The sequence below is a fragment of the Equus quagga genome, chromosome 15 (genome assembly GCF_021613505.1).
Source record: "Equus quagga isolate Etosha38 chromosome 15, UCLA_HA_Equagga_1.0, whole genome shotgun sequence".
Taxonomy (NCBI): Eukaryota; Metazoa; Chordata; class Mammalia; order Perissodactyla; family Equidae; genus Equus; species Equus quagga.
In genome coordinates, this window is record NC_060281.1 from 23,603,753 (window position 1) to 23,628,473 (window position 24,721).

A 24,721-nucleotide genomic window follows, 5' to 3' on the forward strand; every position below is an offset into this window, starting at 1 on the left:
CTGCCACACTAAGAACAAGACTAAAACTCTTCTAATGTTTCACGGTGCTTCCTTTGCCTAAAATGCCCTTTCTTACTTTATCCACCTACTGAACTCCTTTCGTTTTCAACCTGGCTCAAAACTCATGTCTATAGTCAACAATTCTCTGGTACCATGGAAAGAACTACTTCTTCCCATAGCACTGTGAAGTTGTGAGCAGGTAGCCAGGATTTGATTCCTGCACTTAAATCTCATTGTATTAAAGTCAGCTGTTTACTGAGCTGAGGAGTGGTCTAGCACAGTGTCTGACCCATAACTGTGTTCCATGAATGCTTGCTGAATGAGTGCTTTCATGCATGTGAGAAACTCAACTGCTAACAAGACTGTGACAATGAAACAAATAATACTTTTCTCACTTGGTTGTTTCTTAATTCTTTCTATTGTACTTTATAATTCCCCCTTGCTCTTCTTGGCAGTCCAGGTTCCTCCCTTTTTTAAAAGTTTTTCTTCATTGATGAAGAATATATTCTTTATTAAATATATATAAATAAACAAAGTATTTCTGGTCCTGAAAAAACTATAATGATGAGATTCTGAGACTGCACTCCCTGAGTCTTAAAAATATCCTGGAGATTTAGTCACAAACCAGAAAAGCCTGATCAATCGATGGACTCAGAGAATGATTTTTCTTCTGTACATGAGCTGAAAACTGAAAGTATTTCTCAGATGAGAAAGGGGAACTTAGAAGACAAGGTGAAGAGGTTCATTGAAAAAGGAGGCACAGGGTGTGGTTTAGGTCTGGGTCAGGCTGATGTGATACAGAGAGGCATGAGCAATATTATCTGCTCCTGAACACAGGCACCAATGAGACTATGTCTCTACATGTGAATTATGGCTGAAGAAGGCAAACTTCAGCATCCGGTTAGTGCAGCATTTCCCAAAATATGCTCCTCAGAACATTTATTTTTCTGGATGTTTATAGGTATTTCTGGAGGAAAGTGTTTCATGATGAAGTGAATTTGGGAAATGTTGAGTAAAACAAAATGTAACAATTTTCTTTACTGTAGGACTACTCAGAACCTTTGATGTTAATGTATATTGTGAACCTCCAAGAAGGAAATATAGTTTACATCACTTCCCAAACAAATTTGGCCACAAAAATCTTTTTTTCATGAATTATTAGGGACTAATGCTCTACCACACATACTTTGGGAAATTACTGCATTAGTAATTACCTTTAAGGAAAAAAACACTGACCTGGAAACTAGCTTTTAGGCTCTGACATCGTCAAGCTATTTGGCTTACCAACATAACCTCTGGATCTCAGTCTCCTGAAATTAAGGAGGTCAGATTAGATGAACTCTAAGATCCTATCTAGCTCTTAACATCTACTATATTCTAGAGTAAGACTGAAAAGACCAAGTTATGGCCTTAGAGTCATAGAAGGCATCCTTAAAGGCATTGTAAGATAGCCTCTGAAGGCCAAAGGTCAACGCAAAATTCAAGAGCGGAAGAGACCAGCACTGGAAGGGATGGCCCAGCACACCATACTAGAGATAAGACTGGGAAGTAGGCTGTAGGAGTATCTGCAGATCCTACCAAGCCTGAAAGAAGTGCCAATACATATCTGCCTTGGGCTAAGAGTCTAAGTATCTATGAAGCAACTGTAGCACCTTTCTTATCTGTAAAAGAAGGAGTTGGATCAGATAATCTCTAAAGTTCTTTTCAGTACTAAGATTCCATGAGTATGTGTCTACAACGGTATCATGTTAATAATATATATTATCTCTTTTGGGGACTATCTGCATTTTATAAGAGGCAGCTGTGGAGTAATGAAAACAACACAAAATTTGAGGACAGAAGGTCTGGGCTTCATTACCAGCTCTGTTATATGCTAGTAAATTCTCTTCTGTGGCCTTAGTTTCTTCATGTGTAAAAGAGGGATAAAAGTGTTCACACTGGTGGCATATACTAAAGTATTCTATAAATGTGAAAGCACTATATAAATGTGTGACATAATTTTTATTCATCTTGAAGAAGTATACCAAGCAAACAAATCTTCGACTTGATGTTAACATTAGAAATAACTTTTTCAAATCTATTCATCATTTATAGGTCCTTTCCTTTCTAGGTAATTGCCCTACAACCTCTCTTCCCACACTTCTCCTCCCTGTAGACAGGCAGACTTTGTTCGGCATTCCATCCACATACAGATGTATTATTTGTGTTATATTAATTTACACATTTGCTAGTTCCTTTGCAGTGTTCTTGATCTTGCCATGTGTATTCTATTCTTCCCCCTCTCCCACCCCAATGGATGGAAACATCTTTATTTTCTCTGGGTACCTAGAACATAGTTCTGTACCTAGTGACTTCTTAATAGATCTTGTTTTCTGACTTGGCACATTCTCTCCCCTGTAGGCAGATTGTGGACGCCCTCAATCCCTGCTACTTGCTACTGCCTCCTACCCTGCCGGAAGAGCCCCCTGGGGCCTGAGAAGCTCCTCTCTGCCCCACCTTCCTCCTCACTTGGTCTCAGCAAGATTCTCCCAGCAGAAGCTGAAGATGCTGAAGGAGCTCTTTAGGGCATGTGCACACTCATCTGGCTTCTTATCCCCAGGAAGGCCAAAAACACAGAGAAACATGCAGCCCTGGGACAGATGACAAGGAAAGAAAAGAGACGTTTACCTGGGGAAGGAATATGGCTTGCCTCAACTGAACCAACTCCCCTGAATGAAGCCAGACCCTTTCCTGACAGGTCTTCTGTTAGGAATGTAGGCTTCTACAAGATTCATGAAATGGACACTCTGGGCCACATCAACATGGAGATGATTAAGAAAAAAGAAATAAAATCTTAATTTAACTAACTGTTCAAAACTGAAATTTAAAACACAAGAAAAATTAATGTCAAGAACTTTTCAAAAATTCAATCTGTAGTGTACACCTTGAGCTAAGTCTATCTACCCACGTTTTTTTCACTTATAATGTCAAGCATTATGATACTGTTCTTTTTCAAGCTCCTCAATTATCTGAGAAAGATCTGTTTACATTTAGTGTACTAATAGAGCCAGAAAAACATTCTTCATGCTTTCACAAGGATTTTTCAACAGGAATAGAATCAAAAAGGATATGGAAAGTAACTCTCAGATACCTTGAAAATTAAATTAACTAGGACATCCAATTCCTTAACTACTATTAGTTGACGTTTTAATTTAATATAGCTTATTACAAAATTAATAGCAGGAAATCTGACTTATGCCTGTGTTATGTGAGAGATAAACTGGTCATACAAGACTATTATTCCTCACTCACCTTTAATGCTGATGGGTCAAGTTCCCTTGTACTTACTTTCTCAAACATAAAGATCCGGCTCAGCTGGCCACCCCCCTTCTCTATGACTGTTGAGATGTATAAGACAGCCTCCTGGATAAGATGACACAAATGCAACATCCATGCTGTCTTGTGGAACTCTAGGCTGACCAAAACCATAGTCACGGTACGGAATTCAGATATATACTCCATAGGTTGGCCTTCATCAATCTACAAAGACACAGTGAGTTACCTTGCCTGTGTCTTCAACTCCCAGGATCATGTTTAGGCATTTTAATTCTACATTGCATGGTGAGTATAAGCAAATAACTTACAGATGTCAACAACCTAGAATTCAGGTTCGAGAGGGACAGAAGACATACACACCAGTACACTTGAAATTAAAACTGTTTGACTTTAAATCTAATTTATTGATGAAATTTGCCAGGCTTTTATATTTTCTCTCTAAGAGTTAGTTTGATATGTCCAATTCCATTAGTCATTATATGACTTACTAAGGGATTCACATAGATTCATACATACACAATCAATCAATACATACTTACCAAGCATATACTCTATACTCTGTTAGGAGTGTACTAGCTTCTTGAGAGAAAAACTGAAAAATAAACGTGGCTTCTATTTTCTAGGACTGAGAAATCTAAAGTTATAAGACATGTCATCACAGTAGTTGGTGTAGATGGGGAAAGCAGATGGTATTACAATGGGGAGCCAGAGATGAACTGGATCAACGCAAAAAGGTAGACACTATAAATGTATGCCTGTTTACACAAACACACACACAATCTACACAATGACTCAAGAAGTAGGAAATAACCTTCTTCAAAAGGTTTTTCATGATGTGCTTCCGCAGGGTTTGCTCAAGTGCGGAGTCTGGATCCAACTCCAGGGCAGTTCTTAGAGTGTCTGAGAAAAGGAAAACAAAGTATCTCCAGCCATGTGGAAAATTAATCTTTATAATTTTGGGCTTGGGTAGAAAGGACAAAGTAACTTACCAGCACTTGTCCGGTAATGTGGCAGATAATCGAGGCACTTGTCAAAATGCTCATCAAAATCAAATGGGTCAATGATCCGCATATCTCTTAACTATAGAAAGGAAAGCGCTCAATTCTGTGCCCACCCTCCAACTGGATTACCTTCCTTAACAGAGAGGCTGAGGTTGTTTATTATTTATCTTTCCAGCCTTACTTTTCTGCCTCGTCTATCTTCCTGGGAGAATATCCCCTGCCTCCCTCCAAAATCGAGTTCCAATGGTTGTTGGTTTGGTCAGGCAATATGTTAATACCACCAGAGCACTGCCCTGTGTAGTAGGAAGGCCTTTTCAGGATGTGCAATGGATGGGACCAGCCTCCTACCTTCACAGCTTCATCCTCCCTCATGATTTCCACTTCAAACATATACTGCTCACAGAGCTTCCAACAGTTCCAGGACAAGACAATCTCATTTGCCTGAGCAAAACGCTGAGCTAACTGGATATCGTCTACATCTCGCCCAATCACCAAGAGGTACTGTCGCTGCTCATCTCCAACAATAACCTGGGAAATCCGACCTGCAGACAGACCTGTCCAGAGAAAAAGAAGACAAGTGATGAACAGCCAAACTCAACTGGAAAACTCTGCAAAGGGTGGGGTCTGGAATCCTCACATTGCTCGATGCATCATGCCAGTCTTCTTACTGTCCACAGTTGCAGATTACATGAGCTCACCTTCAAAAATAGTCTTTTGCCCCAGATTTCCTTCTGTCTTAAACACACCTAGACACAGACATTCAAACAAGCCTGGGTTGTATGGGGGAAGAAACAAGAGATTGTAGGCCTCCAAGAATCCTATCTCTAAATTGCTATTCTAATGGACAGCTAGGTCCTAATGGTAGAAATCAAATGGTTACGCTCAGAAATTACTGCCACGGTGATCACACCATCCCTCCTCACATGTAACCAGGGCTGAGTGCATAGATCATCAGTATTTTACCAGCCATGGGCTTTGTTATACACTTTTATTGTACCTCCCATTTTTCTTACCCTGGGGGATTTCTTTCTTTTTGTTTTTTTTAAAGGTTGGCCCTGACCTAACATCTTTTGCCAATCTTCTTTTTTTTTTTCTTCTTCTTCTTCTCCCCAAAGTCCCCCTGTACAGGGTTGTATACTCTAGTTGTAGGTTCCTCGAGCTCTGCTATGTGGTGGTTGTCACTTTTGGCTATTACAAATAAAGCTGCTATGAACATCTGTGTACAAGTCTTTTTACGGACATATGCATTCACTTCTCTTGGGTAAATACCTAAGAGTAGAAGGGCTGGGCCATATGGTAGACGTATGTTTAACTTTTTAAGAAATTGCTAATCTTTTTTCCAAAGTGGTTCTACCAGTTTACATTCCCACCAGCAATGTAAGAGGGTTCTGATTTCTCCATGTCCTTGTCAACACTCATTATTGCCTGTTGGAAGAACTTCCTTTAACATTTCTCATAGTGTGGGTTTGCTGGAGATGCATTAGTTCAGCTTTTATATGTCTGAAAAAATCTTTATTTCACCTCTCTTTTTTGAAGGTATTTTCACTGGGTATAGGAGTCTAGGTTGACAGGGATTTTTAATCTCTTACATTAAAGCTGTTCTGCTGTTTTCTAGTTTGCAATGTTTCCAACAAGAAATCTGCTTTCATCTTTATCTTTGTTTCTTTGTATATAATGTCTTTTTTTTTTCCTTCTGGCTGCTTTTAAGATGTTTTCTTTATCACTGGTTTTAGGTAATCTGCTTATGATATGCCTTGGTATAGTTTTCTTCATTTTTCTTGTGCTTAGGCTTATTGAGCTTCTTGGAGCTACAGATTTTTAGTTTTTATCAAATTTAGAAAATGTTCTGCCATTATTTCTTCAAAGAATTTTTTTCTGTCCCCCTTCTCCTCTGTCCAATTATACATATACTGGGCTTTTTTCTGGACAGGTCTGTCTGCAGGCTGAATTTCCCAGGAAGGCTTATTTGTAACTCACAGCCTCACCAACAGTGTGTTCAGCATCTGAACTTTTGCCTATCTATAGGTGAGAAATGATCTCAACGTGACTTTCAATAGACATTTTTCTTATTATGGAGGTGACCATCTTTTCACATGTTAAAAGAGATGTATTTCTTTGTCCACGTACTATTTATTCATGTTCTTCGCCCATTTTTCTCTTGGAATATCAGTCTTTTCTTAATTTCTAGGTGCTCTTTCTAATATTAGCAAAATTCACCCTTTGTCTATGTGTCTATATGATGAGTTGCAAGTATTTTTCCCAGTTTGTCACTTATCTTTTGAATTTTTTATAGTGTTTTTCTTTTTCAATTGAATCACTCTTTTAGTAGCTACTACCTATCTTTAGCTGCAGGTCGTGGCCTTCTTTGGTATGGTAGATCCCAAATTTCTCCTGTATCTCCAGACTACATTTTGCCACCAGAGTAATGATGTCACTCAGTTGATTCTGTTCCACTGTCCAGAGTGCCAGGAGCACATTCCCTGCAGAGACACAAGATAGGCCAACAGAGGTCAAACACCTGGACTCACTTGGACCAGGGCAAAGCCCTCAGTGATGCAGAAGACACCGTGCAAAGTGTCAGGCAAATTTTCCTGGCCCTATACATTAAGCTAGGTTCAAATACACCATAGATCCTTGAAACCATTCAGCATATAAAAAAATAACTAGGTAGAAGCTGAAATGTTCCTAAGGTTTAAGGATATTTTTGGTAATCTTCCCCTCCACCAGAATACTAACAGAAGGGGAGAAGTACTAGCAAGGACGCTCACAAAATGTAGGTTCACATTCAAATCTAATTTTATGGCTGGTTTAATTAAGACTAAACAAAAAGATAGGCTGACGCTGCGGCATATAGCTGTGAAAGATCCTCAGAGTTCTTCAGATAGGAGACTCTTGACTCCTCCCTATCTTACACTTAGCTTCTGTTGTTAATGATCAAGTGTCTCATTAGTTTTCTCACGAATGCTTTATAAGCACTTATTTTCCTGTCATTCAATCTAAACAAAATGTAAAGCTCATGCGAGCTTACTATGGGCAAGGCTTTTCCATTAGACTGGGAGATCCTTTGAGGCAGAGACTGTGTCTTCCCCATCTTTGTTTCCCCAGAGCCCAGTACATATTAAATAACCAAACAATGCTGAATAAAAAAATATGCCAAACTCCACCTAAATATAGTCTTCCTTACCTACAGTCATTTAAATTTTCAGAAAAACTGAAAAATACCTGTGATATTTAGGATATCCCCTCCAAAACAGAGCACATCTGAAATCAAGTAAGGGGGAAAGAAGAAAATGAGTCAAAATCAGATATATACAAGATCACGGCAGAATCATAGAATGGCCTACTACTGGGTTTTTCTTCATATCTTTTCTGGTCTATTTGTTCACTCCGAGGCTCAGGCTTCCTCTTCCTTCCTCCTAGCTTCTCCCTAAATCTGTCTGTACCTATACCCTTCTTCTCTAGAATGGAAGAAGTACTCCTGTTCTCTTCAAAGCCATCCTCCTATCTGTGCTCTGGATCTTAGCTCCCTTCACCCTCTCAAGAACTTCACTTCCTCCCTTATCCTCTCTCTTCTGGGTCATTCCCATCAATATCTTAAAAAACAAACTACAAAATTAACCCACCTATTCTTGACTCTACCTTTTTCCCCATTACCTCCATTTTTCTGTTACATTCAAGGCAAAAAAAAATTCTCAAAAGAATCAGCTATATACAATTTTCTCCTCACATCCTATTCACTGTGAAATGCTTTTTCTACCATTCTCTTCTCTGCTTACTCCAATGTGACTTCCATCTCTACCATTTCACTAACATTATCAAGATCATCAACAGTATTCATCTTGCTAAGTTCAATATTTTTCTTACTTTATTGTACTTGACACCTTTCATTTTCAACTCACCAAACCGTGGCCCTCTTCTTCTAGATACCTACTTCCCTTTTGGCTTCTGGAACACCACAACATCCTACCTCATTGGCCACTTTACAATCTCTTTTGTAGGTTCTTTCTCCCTAATCATAATCCTCCCCTGGAGTTGCTCAAGCCTCAGTCTTAGGCTCTTTGTCTTTATTTACACTGTCCCCACGTGGACACAATCAGTTCTTAACTTTAATTACCATCTTTATGCCATCAACTCACATTTTTATCTCTAACAGAGACTTCTCTGAGTTCCAGGCTCAATCATAGTTCCTAACTTCATTTCTCCATTTGAACGACTTACTGACATCCCAAACTAAATATATTCAAAACAGAACCCCTGGTTTTCTTTCTCAAAGCCCAGTCTTTCTCATCTCAGTGACATCACCATCAATTCAGTTATGAAAGCCAAAAAACTGAGAGTCCCTTTTGTCACCACTTCCCACTGAAATCCAATTCATCAGCAAATCCTGTCTGTTGAACCTGCAAAAGAGATTTCAAATCAATCCATTCCACATAGCTTTACTGCAGTATCTCTAGATCAATGGTTTGAACCTTGACTGCACATTGGAATTGCCTGTGAAACTTTTAAAAATCCTTATTCCTGGGCCTACCCCAACATATTCTGATTTAATTGGTCTGGGGTGAAGACTAGACAGCAGGATTTTTAAAAACTCCCAAAGTGGTTATCTAATTTGCAGCCAAGGTTGAGAACTACTACCCTAGACAGAATCTCCATCATCTCTCCACAACTGCTCCAACTGACTCCTCCAGCTTCCATTCTTACTACCTACTCTCCATCAGGCTCTATAATCCAATCTCCATGAGGCAGCCAAAATGAGCTTTAAAAAATGGAAATCAGATCACATCACTTCCCTGCTAGAACCTTTCAAAAGTTTCCATTTGTATGAAAATATATAATCCAAACTCCAGAGCTTGATGATCTATCTCCAACCTCACCTCAAGCCGCTCTCCCACTGCTAGCTATGCTCTAGCCACACTGGCCTTCTCAGTTCCTAGAACACGATAAGCTTTCTCCCATCTCAGAACCTTAGTACTTGGCATTCTTTTGCCTGAAATGCTTACCCCTAGCTCTTCACAAGGTGTTCCTTTCATCCTTTATGTCTCAGCTTAAACAACATCTTCTCAGAGGACCCACCTATGACCACCCTATCTAATACAGAAACTACTTTACATTTTTTACCACTACACCCTATTTATTTCCTTTACAGAATCTATAATCTATAATTAGTTGTTTACTTATTATGTTTCTCTCACTAAAATGGAAACTCCATGAGGGCAGGTACTGTGTCCTATTTTCCCCTGTATTTCAGTACCCATCAGTTCCTGATGTTACAACACACACATAATACATAATTTCTGTCTCCCCTTTTCATCTAAACTTATTGAGAAAAATTGAAATATCTTTTATACTTGTTCCTCTGGGGTAAGAGGTGAGTCAAATAATCAAATTCCTAAAGGAGATGCCACAAAGTATTTATTCTGGTGAATCTCAGAATGATGGACCTAACTGTATGTGGCCCTGCCAGTAAAGGAAGGGAATATTACACAAGCACTAAAGGGCATAGGGCCAGAGTAATTTCTGTTGAGTAGGCCTAACCAGACTGAAAGCTCCTCAAGAATAGGTTTTGCACCCCCTGCACCTATTACAGTGCATGTCACAGAGTAGGTACTCAAAACATGTCTACTGCACAAATAAGGAGGGTGTTTTTTTCCACATTAGGCAAATATCCACAAACTTAATACTTGGCAGAAAATAAAGAAAACACTCATTCCCACCTCACAGGATCAAAATGCACTAATAGAAAGGGAAGATGTTTTGTAAATTATATCTGATATACACACGAGGCACATTACATTACTTTTAGAAGAGACAACCTGAGGAATACTTTATTTTAAAATAAAATGCAAACACGCAAAGTAAGAATAAGAATTAGCTTTTTTCCCCCTTTCTGAACATCAAGTCTACGAGATGCGAGACTGAGAAGAACGGCAGATACGGGCAAAGATCCAGCTTGTCAGTGGCAACCTGAAGAAATGAAAGATGAGCACCACTAACGGAATGACCCTTTGGTTTACCCTTTTAAAGTACCCCAGGCCGCCTTCTGTTACAAACCCTCAGGAGCCCGGCACTACACCTCCTTGCTCCACTACAATGGTCACTCACGCTCCACGATGTCACTAATGTAATAACTGAAGATGTGGGCCAGTTTGTCCATGTCACGTTCCGACTTGCAGGTCAGGCTGAACCTGTCCATCAATGCTGTAAACCCTGACAAACAAAGCAAAAATTACTATGCTAGCTGCAAATCCTAAACTTTTAGGTCCTATTCCCTCCACCCAACAGGGCAGTGTAAAGGAAGCAGACCTCTTTGAGATGAGCGATTTCATTATCTTTTAACACGCTGTTACAGTAGGCCCCCCACATCCATAGCCTTTCTTTCCATGGTTTCAGTTACCCACATTTAACTGCAGTTCAAAAATATTAAGTAGAAAACTCCAGAAATAAACAACTCATGTTTTAAATTGGGCACCATTCTGAGTAGCCTGATGAAATTTGCCTTCCCGCTCCATCCCACCAGGATGTGAACCATCCCTTTGGACATCCTTTCCTTGCTTATGGGCTACCTGCCTATTAGTCGCTTGGAAGCCCTCTGAGTTATCACATCTACTGTTGTGCTATCCCAGTGCTTGTGTTCAAGTAACCCTTATTTTACTTAATAATGGCCCCAAAGTGCAAGATTAGTGATGCTGGCAATTCGCATATGCAAAGAGAAGCGCTAAAGTGCTTCCTTCAAGTGAAAAGGTGAAAGTTCCTGACATAAGGAAAGGAAAAAACCGTGCGTTGAGGTTAAGATCTACATCTACGGTAACTGGTATTACAGCATATTGTTATAATTGTCCTATTTTATTATTAGTTATTGTTAATCTCTTACTGTGCCTAATTTATAAGTTAAACTTTATCACTGCTATGTTTGTACAGGAAAAAATATAGTAGATATAGGGTTTGGTGCTATCTGCGGTTTCAGGCATCCGCTGGGGGTCTTGGAAGCATCTCCTCCCAGTAAGGGGCACTCCAGTCGGTAGACAGTAGCGGCGCCAGGCTGGCTGCTGCTGCCCCTGGGGATCCGGAGGGCCACCCTCGCCATGCTTCCAGATGGTGAAGATTCACCCACAGGCGCCCTCTCCATCTGAAGCCAGCTACCCCTTCCCCACCAAACCCTCTGACGGCTCCTCTGGCCAAGGGAAACCACAGGAATCGGGACAGAGAAAGCCCTGGCAAGGGGAACGGGTTACAGCTGTACGGAGAGCACCCTGAGGACCGGCCCCTGCGTCGCCCATCTCCCAGCCCTGACACACGGACGGCTGTTAAACTAACGTCTCTCAAAGTAGCTGCTAAATCTCTAACTCCTACAACGATGGCGGACACATAATTATAGACCCAAAGAGCGGCTTCATTGAGAGAATGAAATCACTGGACGAGGCAGAATGCCTAACGGCAAAGGCTCGGTCTGGGAGGAGCCTGCGTTCAGGGCCCGCCGTGCAGCCCAGGAGAAGTGCTTTCCCCTTTCTGAGTCCCACTTCCATCATTTCTGAAGCGGCCTCAAGGAGGGCTCGCCGGATCGCGCCGAAAGGCGTCCTCCGGTTCTGAAGACGAGCGGCGGCGGCGGCGCGCAGTTACACCGCGCCTTGCTCGCCCGGCGACCGCCCCGCCTCTCCGAGCTGAGGCCAACGGCCGCCCTCAGGCAAGCCCGGAGAGCGACGCGCCTCCCCTCACCCGTCACGTGGACACCGAGGAGGACGCCCTGGGCCGTGGCGAGCTCGGGTTCCGACCCCCTGGGCTTCCTGAAGACCAGCAAGTCGGGAAGCAGCGCCGCCAACCGGGCCTCTATGGGCCACAGAGGCGGCGCCGCCACCTGCTCGCTGGTCGCCATGGCGGCGGCGGGCTTGGCCGCCGAGCTATCGGGAACAGGGTTTCTCGCGTAGCAGCCAATCCGCAACGCCGGCCCTTGAAGGCCCCTCCCAGCAACCAATCATTGCGGGCCTCCTTGGGGAGCGCCAATCGAAAGGGACCGCGAGCCCCGCCCCACCCGCTTCCCACCGCCTGCGCCCTGGCTCGGGCTTCCAGTGGGGAGGGGCGGAAGGCGGGGCAGGGCAGCGAGTTCGGAAGAGAAAGCCGACGTTTTCAATCTCCTTGAAACATGGAGGTGAAGATGCTTCTATTTAAAACAGACCATCCGAGATAAATATCAACAGGGTGGTCTTTTCCTCATATCACTGGAGTAGAAACTTAGGTCAAGTTCCATTGGCATCAGACTTAAGCAAACTCAGAATGACTTTTAAATTTAACACAATTAGATTAAAGCTATATAACAGGCCTTTTCCTTAATTGTTAGGGGGTTTCTTCTATTTCTGTTGTATGCCAGGACAGGTTTACTGAGTGCCTCATGCGAGTGCTCCCCGGGACTGTTTTTCTTTTAGCTCCTGGTTCCCTGACTTTTTGTGTGATAATGGCCCATTTGAGGCTGCCAGCCTATTGCTCAGATTTGTGGAGCACACAAAGCACTAACAGGATGAGCATGCTGTGGATTTTTAACAGAGAAGTATCTTTGTTTTGTTTTCCTGCAAAAATAAAAACAAAATCTAAAAATTTCATCTTTACTATCTTTAGTTCTACAATACCTAATAAATTAATGCTGTTTAAAGGGCTATTTTACTCATGGAATTACTTCATCGCATTCTGATTAACACTTCCAGTAAGACCAAATATGTGATCAGCCCATAGATGACAGAAAAGATCTCCTCAGCAGGGTGGGAGGGCCAAAAGGGAAGGAAAAGAGACACCTGGACATTGCAAGTGTGACACTGTCCACAGAGATCACAATTTCAACATTATAAACACAACCTAGAACCCAGGGGATTCTAGACTCCTCAATATCCAAATCACTTTTTAGTGTTTTTATAAATTTATTTTAAAAAATAGTAATTGCAATGACATCAATGATCGATCACTTTGTACTCCCCCTACTGCTGGGGGAAAAGCCTTCTACATAGTTGAGTCCCAAAGGAAAATCAAAACATTATCATCAGGCACCCAATAGCCAGAAAATGCTGTGTTGGTCCAGTGGTATAAGACACTGACATGTTCAATGTACCAGTGCAATTAAAATATATACATTTACAATTATCCTGCAAAAAAAAAAAGCACTCAAGAAGTGAAATAACGATGCATTAAACCAATTATTCACTCATCCATTCACTCTTTCTGCATCTGTGAAGTCATCACTTAGAGTCACAATGACAAATGAATAAAAGAACTGGTAAAAATAAAGAAAAATTCCAAACTTTGTGTATTACGGTGTGCTAAAAGGGCCATGAGCTATCTGAAATGCAATGACAAAACGACAACTGAAGCATATCATTTCAAACAAAACAAAACTCAAAACTGATAAAAAAATCAACAATATGAGGTTGGTAATACTATGTACAAACTTACAGACACAAATAAATAACATTTTAGAACTGTTGTTGGCTTAAGTATTAGAAATTAGGTCTGAGGATTTCTTTCTGAACTCTGCATCTTAAAGACTTCTGAACGAAACAAGCGATATAAATTCCTTATTGTTTTTAGTAATCTATCATCTGAAAAATTTGGGGCTTACTGAATAAAACTAATATCTGAAACTCATACAAAGAGCCAGAAGTTTCTAGTGAGCCTATCAAAGAGTCAGCCCCTCCTGACATCTGGAAGCCAGGACAGACAACTAGATTCCAGAGACTCAGGAGACACTTCACTTCCTTACACAGCTCTGTCCCTCTATTTCTAACATTACAATGATTTCCCTTTGTGATGTTTTCTTTTAGAAGGTTTAATTTCTTTTCCCTCTTAATACAATTAGAATGAAATCAAAGAAAGAGCCAATCTTTTCTCTTGGTATTTAAATGAAACGCAAATGTTCTTCAGAAGAATTAGGTTTTCCTTCTTTGTTTCCAGAGAAGGCAGCAACTCCTCCAAAATATCATCTTAGTTTTCCCAGGTTTAACATCTAGAAAAGAGAGAGATTTCTGAGGCACAACCCATTCTGGGAACTGTGGCCCAGTTCCTGACCCTGCAGGCATCTCTATTTCCAGTCTGCAATTTATCCCAGAACATGGATGCAATGTGAAAAGCCTTCTGCACAAGGCCTGTGGAGAAAAGGGGAAACAAATGGAAACTGGCACCAAAGAATCAGCTGCCATGGGAAGAATGAGAAAGTTTACTCTCTGGGGCCAGCACAAAGCGCTGCAAGATGAAGCCAACATCCTCCTCAGCTTCTAGCCGGTAACTTGGAATATGTCCAAGATAGCGTGAATGAACAGTGCTTTCCAGAAATTGTCGAGGACCAAATCTCAGGCTTCTCCCTTTCCATGCTTGTTTAAAGGTTATAGCATAAATGTAAATTATTCTCTTTTTCTTAATGATCCATCCCAGGCATCCGTCCACTGGAGAATCATGCTATATGACAACACATGGGTATGTATGCCACTCTCTCTCTTCTTCTAGACTGAAACACATATGAACCCTTCTATTGCCCAAATGCTGTCACAAAGCCTACGACTGAAGCTTTCTAGTTTAGCTCTCTTTAGGAGTTACTACAAATGTCCTCAGCACTTCAGCATAGAAATTGTTGTATAGTTTTGTTCTCTACTCAGGAAAGGCAGTTTCAAGGTTCAACACCCTCTACATTGTCTTAAAAGTAGCCACAGCAAGAACTATGGTCCAGATGACCTGTCAACAGATGGACAAGCAGACCACAACTTGTCAAGCTAAAAACAAGATTGAGCAATTTAAATTTTTAGTGCTTGAGTCTTTTATCATTCTATCCCCAGGGTTAGCTTTTCTTGGCCGGAGTCCAAAGATACCAACCTATCATCTGGGCAGACAGAGATTCTTCTCATTACCACAGATTAGATGAAAGTATCTCAGAGAATTTATTGTTTCCATATTGTGAGAGGGAACTTCCTTGCCTGGAAGCCATCTCTGAATACAAAGTGTCCATTCAGTTCCTCAGCCTGAGACCTCCCTTCAGAGGGATGGATGCTGCTTAGATTCCTCGGGAAGGAGTGGGCTGCGGCTTCCCTGATTGCAGTTTAGGTCGAGGAGGTTGTTCTCCCCTGCTGAGATGGCTGGCTGGCTTCACCAGTCAACATAAGTGCTGTGTGTGGTACTGCTAGGCTGGCATGGCTCCCTTGCATCATCCCAATCCATGAAATGTCATTGTCATCAACAGTCAGAAATAGGTCCTGACTGAAAGGGTGAGACAAAGGCTTGCAACTTCAGTTTGCCAGTCATTGCTGCAATTATAATACTGAGCCACTTATTAAAAACTTAAGTGGTTTCTGTCCTGTAGAAAAGGGCAGAATGTGATCATCAGTGTCCCATCGGAAGAGTTGATCAATCTCCTGGAACAGTGGTGAGGAACATGACCTTGATCAGCTCCATCACATGGCCTGGGGTTAGGACACTCGGATGATTTGTGTCATTGCTTCTTCATCTGCTTGGTTTGGATCCTAGAGACAAAGAAAGCATAATAATGATTAACGTCCTTTGCAAAAGCAACAGGGACTTCTCACTACTTATCACCAAGGGAATACACACAACTTTGCTAAGTAAACCAAAGGCCTGTAACGCATCAAAGTCTGCATAAAAGGATTGAAGTGCAGCTCCATTACGGAAGAAGAGACAATAAACCTCATTCGTCAAAAGATTTCAAGTCTGGCTTGGCACTCCACAGTTGACAGTGTATCTCTCTCCTAAGAACCTGTAATGTGCTCTACCTTAAGGTTTAAGGGTCCCTAGGTGGCTAAGAAAAAGACCCAGAGAACTATGTCAGGCTATATTGTGTGGTATTATTTTCTGATCATATTTAAAATACTGAGCACTTAGCAGGGCTGGAAAGGGCACTGGAATTTATTTACCTTAATGCATTCATTTTGTAGAGAAACCTGAAGTATAGTGGGTAAAGTGATTTGCCTGGATTAGAGTTAAAAAAGTTAGTCAGGAGCCCAGCAAGGACTAACTGCTAAATCTCTTGGCTCCCATTTAATCTTTTCAATAAACTCCCCTGCTGCCTGTCACTTAAAATCTGCAGAGTAAAGACTAGGATCAGTCCTCGGAAGCTTTTTACAACACTCCACAATAAACTCCTTCAGTGCCTCCACACCAGGCCATGAAGCCTCAAATGGTGTGATCCAAAAAAAAAAGCTGAAAGATTTCTGGAGGTGGCAGGAGGGGAGCTGGGTCTTTTTTTTTTTTTTTGAGGAAGATTAGCCCTGAGCTAACTGCTGCCAATCCTCCTCTTTCTGCTGAGGAAGACTGGCTCAGAGCTAACATCCATGCCCATCTTCCTCCACTTTATATGTGGGACACCTCCCACAGCATGGCTTGCCAAGCGGTGCCATGTCCGCACCCAACTGGCGAACCCCGGGCTGCTGAAGCGGAACGTGTGCACTTAACCACTGTGCCACCGGGTCGGCCCTGGGAGCTGGGTCTTAATCAATGAGCAAAGACAATAACCAGCATTTACTGAGCTCTCACTAGGTACTAGGTACTGTGCTAAGTAGGTACCTAATGTGGCTTACTGCATGAAATCCCTACAGCATTCCTGTGAAGTATCAAGAGCACCTCACTTTACAAGTGAAGAAACTGAGGCTAAAAGAGGCTAAGTAACTAGACATAGGGCTATCATTAGCACACAGAATTAGGAGTTCCTGGCACAATGCCCATAGATGGCACTCTACATCTATACACTGCATGGATAATGAGGAATATGAGAATAATGAGAAAGGAAGGGTTCTCAGACTGCAAGGAGGAATAGCATTAAAGGAGGAGTTAGTGCTCACGTGTGAGGAAATCTACTCTGACTGTTGAGACGCGTGATGAGGCAAAGGTGCTTAGATAAGAGATGAGGAACTAGCTTGCCTCTCTGAGCAGGGGACTGATGTGATTGAAAAAGCATTATAGGGGCTGGTCTGGTGGCACAGCGGTTAAGCTCACGCACTCTGCTTCGGCAACCCAGGCTTCATGTGTTCAGATCCCCAGGTGTGCACCTATGCACCACTATTGGGCCATGCTGTGGCAGGCATCCCACATATAAAGTAGAGGAAGATGGGCACGGATATTGGCTCAGGGCCAAACTTCCTCAGCAAAAAGAGGAGGACTGGCGGTGGATGTTAACTCAGGGCTAATCTTCCTCCAAAAAAAGCATTATCTCATAAAGATCGATTTGGCAACAGTTCAGGTGGAATGTAATGGTCACACAGAATAAACTACCAGTAAATGGAAGGAATACATTAATTCAACAAACATTTACCGAGTGCTTGCTCTGGACTGGCATTACATTAAGTCCAATAAATACAATGGAAAACAAAACAATCCTCTACTGTCTACAAAGCTTAGGGTCTAGTGAAGGAGAGAAATACTGCACAATTACACAAATAAAACAATTCAATTATTATTGCACTCAAAAGAAAAGGAAGATGGGAGAAAATAATGGGGTAGAAGAGACCTACTCTAGATCCGGCTTCTCAGATTTAAACCAAGACCTAAAAGATAAGGAGATAGCTACGCAAAAAGATGGAGTGAAAAGCTTTACAGATTGGCTATTTTAAAGACAAAGGTCCTATGGCAGAAGACAAACCAATGAACAGTATAGCAAGAGCATAAAGACCAAAGAGGAGGAAATGAAACAAGAGGGTGACAGGAGCTAGACCACGTGGAACCTTGCTGGCCATGGTAAACAATTTGGATTTTAGTCTAAGTGCAAATGAGAAAGGGTGCGGGTGGAAGGGGTTAAAGCAGGATGGTGATATGCCATGATATACATTTTTAAAAGATTACACGAAGATGTGGGGAATGGATGAGAGGGGCACAAGAATGAAAGAAGGGAGACCAGTAGACAGCTGTTAGATTAAGTGAAGCAAAAGAAGAGAGGATTAGACCAGGCTGACAGCAGTTGGGAGGGAAAAATGTAAACTGATTCAGATTATATTTTAGAGGTAAAACCAAGAGGATTTCTTCAGGAATTGAACAATTCCAGCTTTAATAACTGGGTGGATGGGCATGTCACTTGTTGCGATAAATGAATGGTCTATGTATAAAAAAATAAAATAAAAACCAAGTTTTATTTTGGATATATTGATTCAGAAATGCCGACAAGATACAATCAGTGGAATTGTATGTCCTAAGAACCACAGTAATATAGTAGTTAGAGTAAGTTCTGGAATTATACTGCCTGGGTTTGAATTTCAGTTGCACCATTTTATTAAGTATTCTACCTTAGGCAAACTACTTAACCTCTCTAAACCTCAGATTCAACTGTGAAATGGAAACAATAAATCTTAACTCATGGGGCTTGAGGCTGCTGTAAAGATTCAATGAAAAAAAAAGCTTATAAAAGTGCTAACATAATGGCCAGCACACAGCAGTTAGTGTTAGCTGCTGCTGCTAATATTATACTAAGAGACAATGAAATGTGTTCTTTGAAGATCAAGAAAAGCGAGAATTTCAAAGAATTAATAGGAATGAACTGGCAAAGATCAGGAAGAGAAAAACGGCCACTGTATTAAAGACCTTTAGTGCTTGTAAGAGGAAAGGGAATCTAAGAGACACAATGTCACACATTTCAGAGAATGTGATTGGTCCCTAGTGTGAAAATAGTAAGCCTTAGGTGAAGGCTTCCACCCAAGAAAATACAAGGCAATAAAGAGAAGAATGAAAGGTACAAGTCTTCTCACCTGCATGTGGGGACTATCCTTCTCCTTTGGAGAGAAAAATCGTCCACCTTCACCACGCTTCCGTGCCATGGCATGACGGTGCCGAGACTCATGCAGGTATTTCTAAAAGAAGAGAAATAAAACTACTAGGTAACTAGACAGTTATCTAATGCACAAATTCCATCCTCACAAGTTTGGGAAAACTGTGATCAAAGCCACCAGGGGTAATTATGACCTTGAGTTATGGAGAAAACACTAGATAGCAGCTAATCATAAGAATGTGAATGCTAAATGAATAATAATTAAGAAAAGATTCCCTGAAGGTATAGCAGAGATCACTACCTACCTCTCAATATACAGCCTCTCCTTCCCTTTAATAACAGACGAAATTTTAGTTGGCTAAATGGTTGTTCTGTAAATAAAATGCACTTCCTAGCCTTATTTCCAGGTTAAGTGTGGCCACATAATTCAATTTTAGCTAACGAGGTGTTTGGAACTTCTTGAAAGTTTCGTTAAAGCAGAGGTTCCCTTTGTTTCTACGCTGGAGCTCAAGCAGCCATATGGACTATAATAGCATTCGAAGAAAATTACAATAGTAAGACAGGAGGAGAATGAGTGCTGAGGATTGTGGAAATGTGCTACTAGCCCAGGCCAAATAATCTCTGAATTCCTTTTATGTAAAAAAAAAAAAAAAAAAAGAGAAAAAGGAAATCTTATTTAAGCCACTGTTATTTTTTTGTTAGTGTAGTTGCAGCTGCATATAGCAATAACAAATGCTTACTTTTACAAAAGATTAGCAGCTATATAACTTCAATTCTTTGCAAGGTACTTAAGGAAACAAACCATATAAATAAAAAGTAACTTCAAAAGCAGAACCCTGCCCTTCTCTTCCTATATCCTTCCCACTGTGTTTATACACACCCTTCTTTCCTTTGGAATTTTCCCTTCTGCCTCTAGTTTAGCCCGGGCTTGTCTCCTCTTAAGTATGCGGTGGTACTGCTTGGCATTCACATAGAGAGGCTCTTCTTCAAGCATCTCTGCCCCAGGCAGAGGGATTCTTTGGATAGCTGGCACAGACCCAGCACCAGGCACCATCTGTGTGAAGAGAACATCATAGCATATGAAATATGAAATAGTGGCAATGAAGTCTGACATAGGAAACAGTTTCTTGGTCCCTGTTAATCTATTTTATTTTGAATGCTACAAAGAGTTAACTTTTACAGGGCATTTAGTTAATTTACACCGTAGGTGTGCATTTCAAACAAACATTCCAGATGATTATGTCATAGGGGTCCCAGAAGCCACTGTGAGAAACGACACAACCATGTCCAAATTCTTGTCCAGCCACAGCTCCATTTTCTAGGAATGTCTGCTGCCATCTAATGGTCAGGAACAGTAATCATAAGACAGTAAAACAGTACAGAGATAGGTACAGATTGACCAAGTGATTCCAAATGCCTATAGTCGCACAAATAATTTAATCAAATAGTTAACTTACTATATAATTCAATCCTAATTTTTCTAAACAAACAAAAACAAAGCGCGGTACTAAATGTACAAGGAAACAACAGGTTCCTGTGCCCCTCTCCCTTCCCAACTCTAACAACTATGAACGGCTATGTTGTTTCTTTTGGGAGCTTCCTCCACCTCTGCAGAAGCTTCTACTACTCATTCTTCCTTCATCCATCTTAGGTACTGTATACGGACATCCAATTTTGACTTTCACTCACACCACTCAACTCTCCTTCCCTATCATCCCTACATATTTATATCACACATTTTTTCGTTTCTCTATTGATTACAATCTTTCTGATTTTTAGCTTATTTCTTCTTTCATTCACTGTGGGTAACATATTTTCCATTTCCCAAAGATTAGTCTATCCCTCCCTTTGTTATTTGAATTCTAAGTAAGATCACGTAAAAGCACATATTTATGTCTATTTATCCTCTGCTGTATCTCCAGCACCTAGAATAGTCCCTGGCACATAGTAGGTGCTTAGAATGAACTATGGTTCGTTGTAATGTTTATTGTAAAAGTAGATCTCTGTCAGTGCCCTAAGGATCAATCTCAATCCCATGAAGTCACTATTTATAATGAGAGATAGCAAATTGCAAGTTTAAGAAATTTTCAAAGACAAAGAGATATATGGAAAAATAAATTACAGATAAGAACAGTGAAGTGAAGAATCAATTTTCTTACCATGACCATCCCTCCTGAATTGACCACATTGCCTGCCACTGGTAGTGTCACAGTGACAGTCCCTTGCCCACTGCTGGTTGTGTTGGTGTTGGCTCCTGTCTGAACAATCTGTGCTCCTGCCAAACTGGCTGCTGGGATGGTGATCATGCCTGAAACAGGGACTGTAACTTTAAGAAAATAAAATATAAAACAAACAAAACACAGGTATACAGAAAGAAGGGAACACAGTTAGTCCCTCTTCCATCGGGCACACACTCATTCACCCTGGAAAAACATACTAAACAGCACAAGGGGAGAAAAAGCACTCTCCCACTCTCTGCCTGGTTTGCTGCATATAATTCAAGTAATCACAATCTTTGAAATTCCATTCACTGTCCGGGTTCCAGTTCTGAATAAATCTATCCTTGAAATGGACTTCCCTCGGCAATCCAGTGACAGTTTTCAACGGGTGGTGAGAAAATTCGGAGTCCTCCCCTTCTATGGATCAGTCTGACTACGACTATACCCACTGTTCCTCTACATATGAACACCCTGCTTTGGGATGGAGACTTTATAAACTTATAATTTGTTTAACCCAAACTGACAATGAGTCAGCCAGCTGCAGGACTAAAACTTAAACTAAATCAAGCATCCCGAGTCCCCACACCATCAACAGCAGCACTTGAGGCTTTGTTTACCGCTCTCTGTTCGAGCTCTTGCCAGGGCTCAATCCACTTCAGGCCCTCTCCTGAGTCATGTGAGAGCACAGTTACTGCACTCACCGCATCGTGTATACTGCTAAATTTTCATCACAAGCCAAAACTTTAGTTAGGGAAACTAACTGAGATGTCCTTTCTAGATTTAACTGACAAATGCTTGCAAAAGCTCTCAAGTTCAGTTTGAGCCATCTCCTCCTCTCTGAAGTCCATTCTCCTCCCAAGCTAAACAGATCTCCTCTCTCCCTTGTTTATGCGAGATCTATTCCTAGAACATACCTCTATAAGGGGTCTGCACTGTATTTATTTGTTCACACGTGTCTCCCTTGTTACACCAGAGGCTCTCTGAGAAGAAAACACTTCTTTCTTAGCAAACTGCTACATACATAGTAGGCATGTAATAAGTCTTTTTATGATGATAGTGATAATAAATAATGAAGTGGCTCAGGAAAAAAACATAAGCAGCAACAACACTCCAAATGCCAACTTGACTTCTGATCTATTTCTCCTTTTAGCAATAAACTCACTCCAGATTTCCAATCTTCTATTTAGAAACATTTCTTCCCAGAAAGGATTAAAATCTTTATAATCCCTAGCACTAGTCTTTTAACCACCACAGTAGGAACTCCTACAGATAGAATCAAAGTTGATCATGTACTGGTGACAAGGAACCATCAACGAAGACTTAGAAGAAATATTTTTTGTTGTTCAAAAATATGTCATATAGAGGTGACTGCAAAATTTCTAAAGCAGTCATTTGCCCAAGAGATGAAAAAGATGCCCCCAAGTCCCACAGAAATGAACGGGCACACTTACCTTGCTGGAGAATGGTCCCGTCTGCATTAACTGGCTGATAGACAATGGTCTGCCCTTCAGCAGTCTGTGCCACTTGCTGCCCTTGAACAGCAATCTGCTGCTGCGTCTGCAGGAAATATATCATGACAAAAAAACTTAACAGATTCCAAAGACACCACAAAGAACAAGACCATGTAGGTTTTTTTTTTTAAAAAAACATTTTTCATGGCTTTCTTCCCCATTTCTACCATATGTGAAATATTTGGCTCAGCTGTCTGACCCTTCCAAATCAGTTGTGTTGTGTTGTGTTGTGTTATGTGTGTGTGTGTGTGTGTATGGACAGAGGTAGTGGATTACCTGGGTCTGGCCAGCGGTGACAGCTGTCTGGGGCTGCTGGATGATGATCTGCTGGGTCTGGCCCTGCTGGCCCTGTACCTGTACAGCCTGCCCACCCTGGATCTGGATCTGTCCAGGTGGGACCAACTGTATCTGTGGGAGAGAGCACAGAGAAAGGTTAGTACCCTGCTGACAATGGTCTCTTTTGGCTCTGGACTGTTAGTTACAAAATTCCTCTAGAAAGCAGGAGATGCTCTAATGAGGAAAAAAGACAGAAATTCTATTATGAATTAGAGATAACTTGTTTTCCATTTATGAAACAATGGAGGAATTATGACCACTAAATAATTTGACCACTAATAATATGAGCATACAATATCTGGATATTGGATGGTATTAAGGAATCAATGTCAGTTTTTTAAAAGATAGTGCTGGCATAGTTATCTATTTTTAAAAGCATGTTCATTTAAAAATACACTCAAGTGTTTTTTACTGATGAAATGATATAATATATATTCAAGACAATCCTTGACAGAGTAGGGGAATACAGATGAAACTATAAAGAAGACTGATAATGTGCCGATAACTGTTGAAGCTGAGTTATGGGGATTCATCATATCATTCTCTGTTTTTGTCTATGCTTGAACTTTTCTATATTAAAGTATTGAAAAAATTAAGTTATTTCTAATTTTTCTAAGCTGGGATTCTGTAAATATGTATATATGGGATCCTTAAAACATACAGAAAAGTTGAAACTATCATATTAGACACCCCTGCAGTCACCATTTAGATTTAACAAATTAACTTTCTGCCCCATTTGCTTCACTTAACATTCTCTTCCTATCTAATAGGTAATCATTATAACTAAAACCATAACTTCCATCTTGTCAACTTCTCACCCTCTCTCACTCCCTCTGAGAGAAGACAGCTACCATGTTGTGAGCCGCCCCATGGAGAAGCCCACATGGCAAGGAACTGATGTCTCCAGCCAAGAGTCAGCAAGGACCTAAGGCCCACCAAGAGCCATGAAAGTGAGCTTGGAAATAGATCCTCCCCCAGAGAATCTCGCATTGACTGCAGCCCACAATGGCGTCAAGGGAGAACTGAGTCACATTATTTAGCCATGCTGTGCCAGGATTCCGGACCCCCGAGGAAATGTTTATTGTTTTAAGCCATTAACTTTTGGGGTAATTTGTTATGCAGCAACAGATAACTAATACAATGTGTCAAATGATATTCCCCCTAGGTTTTCCAACATCCTCACCAAAACCCAGTACTGTCATTAATGTTTCCTAGTCTTTTGTTGATTTAATTTGCATTTTCTTTTTGGTTCCTGGGTCTAGACAGCTAAACCTCAGACAGTAATTCTGAACAGAGAGTGATCCTGTGCTATCCAAATCTATTTTCTTTCTTTTCTCTCGTTTAACAGCTATGGCTATTAGGAGGACCATCATAAACCTAACAAGTAACTTCAGAAAAATTTCTTAGAAATTTTCTGTAATTAAAAAAACTGCAACAACACTAACTGCTGGGTATACAGAATTCTCTTTTTTCATACAACAGCTACTGGACACGTTTTTTAAGATCAAAAGAGACAGCTTTTATAGGAACGTCCCACAGTTCAAAATTGCTATTATTTTATATACAAGTACACTCTCAAATACACAGCTACTAAACAGTTTTCCCTGA

At 40.9% G+C, this 24,721-nt stretch overlaps 2 protein-coding genes across 11 annotated transcripts in view; both read right to left on the reverse strand.

Moving 5' to 3' along the window:
- Positions 1–2,038: 2,038 nt before the first annotated feature.
- On the reverse strand, positions 2,039–12,186 carry LOC124226500 (adenylate cyclase type 10-like). The gene is made up of 9 exons (XM_046639843.1): positions 12,030–12,186; positions 10,419–10,523; positions 7,539–7,577; positions 6,653–6,796; positions 4,665–4,870; positions 4,305–4,395; positions 4,127–4,215; positions 3,328–3,519; positions 2,039–2,630 (listed from the first exon to the last, which is right to left on the reverse strand). The coding sequence occupies exons 1-9, from the start codon at positions 12,184–12,186 to the stop codon at positions 2,505–2,507; spliced, it is 1,149 nt and encodes a 382-aa protein (XP_046495799.1). The 3' UTR covers positions 2,039–2,504.
- Positions 12,187–13,205: 1,019 nt separating this feature from the next.
- The window catches only part of NFYA (nuclear transcription factor Y subunit alpha), a 34,065-nt gene continuing 22,549 nt past the window's right edge, over positions 13,206–24,721 (reverse strand). For 7 of the 10 annotated variants that reach the window (XM_046639459.1, XM_046639462.1, XM_046639467.1 and 4 more), the window contains 6 exons: positions 23,054–23,185; positions 22,718–22,823; positions 21,207–21,373; positions 19,928–20,101; positions 19,028–19,129; positions 13,206–15,802 (listed from right to left, as the gene is read on the reverse strand). In XM_046639459.1, the coding sequence (XP_046495415.1) occupies positions 15,749–15,802; positions 19,028–19,129; positions 19,928–20,101; positions 21,207–21,373; positions 22,718–22,823; positions 23,054–23,185 (735 nt within the window). In that variant the 3' untranslated portion in view covers positions 13,206–15,748. The remainder of the gene's footprint in view (positions 15,803–19,027; positions 19,130–19,927; positions 20,102–21,206; positions 21,374–22,717; positions 22,824–23,053; positions 23,186–24,721) is intronic. The other 3 variants (XM_046639460.1, XM_046639469.1, XM_046639466.1) reach the window with 1 other exon arrangement.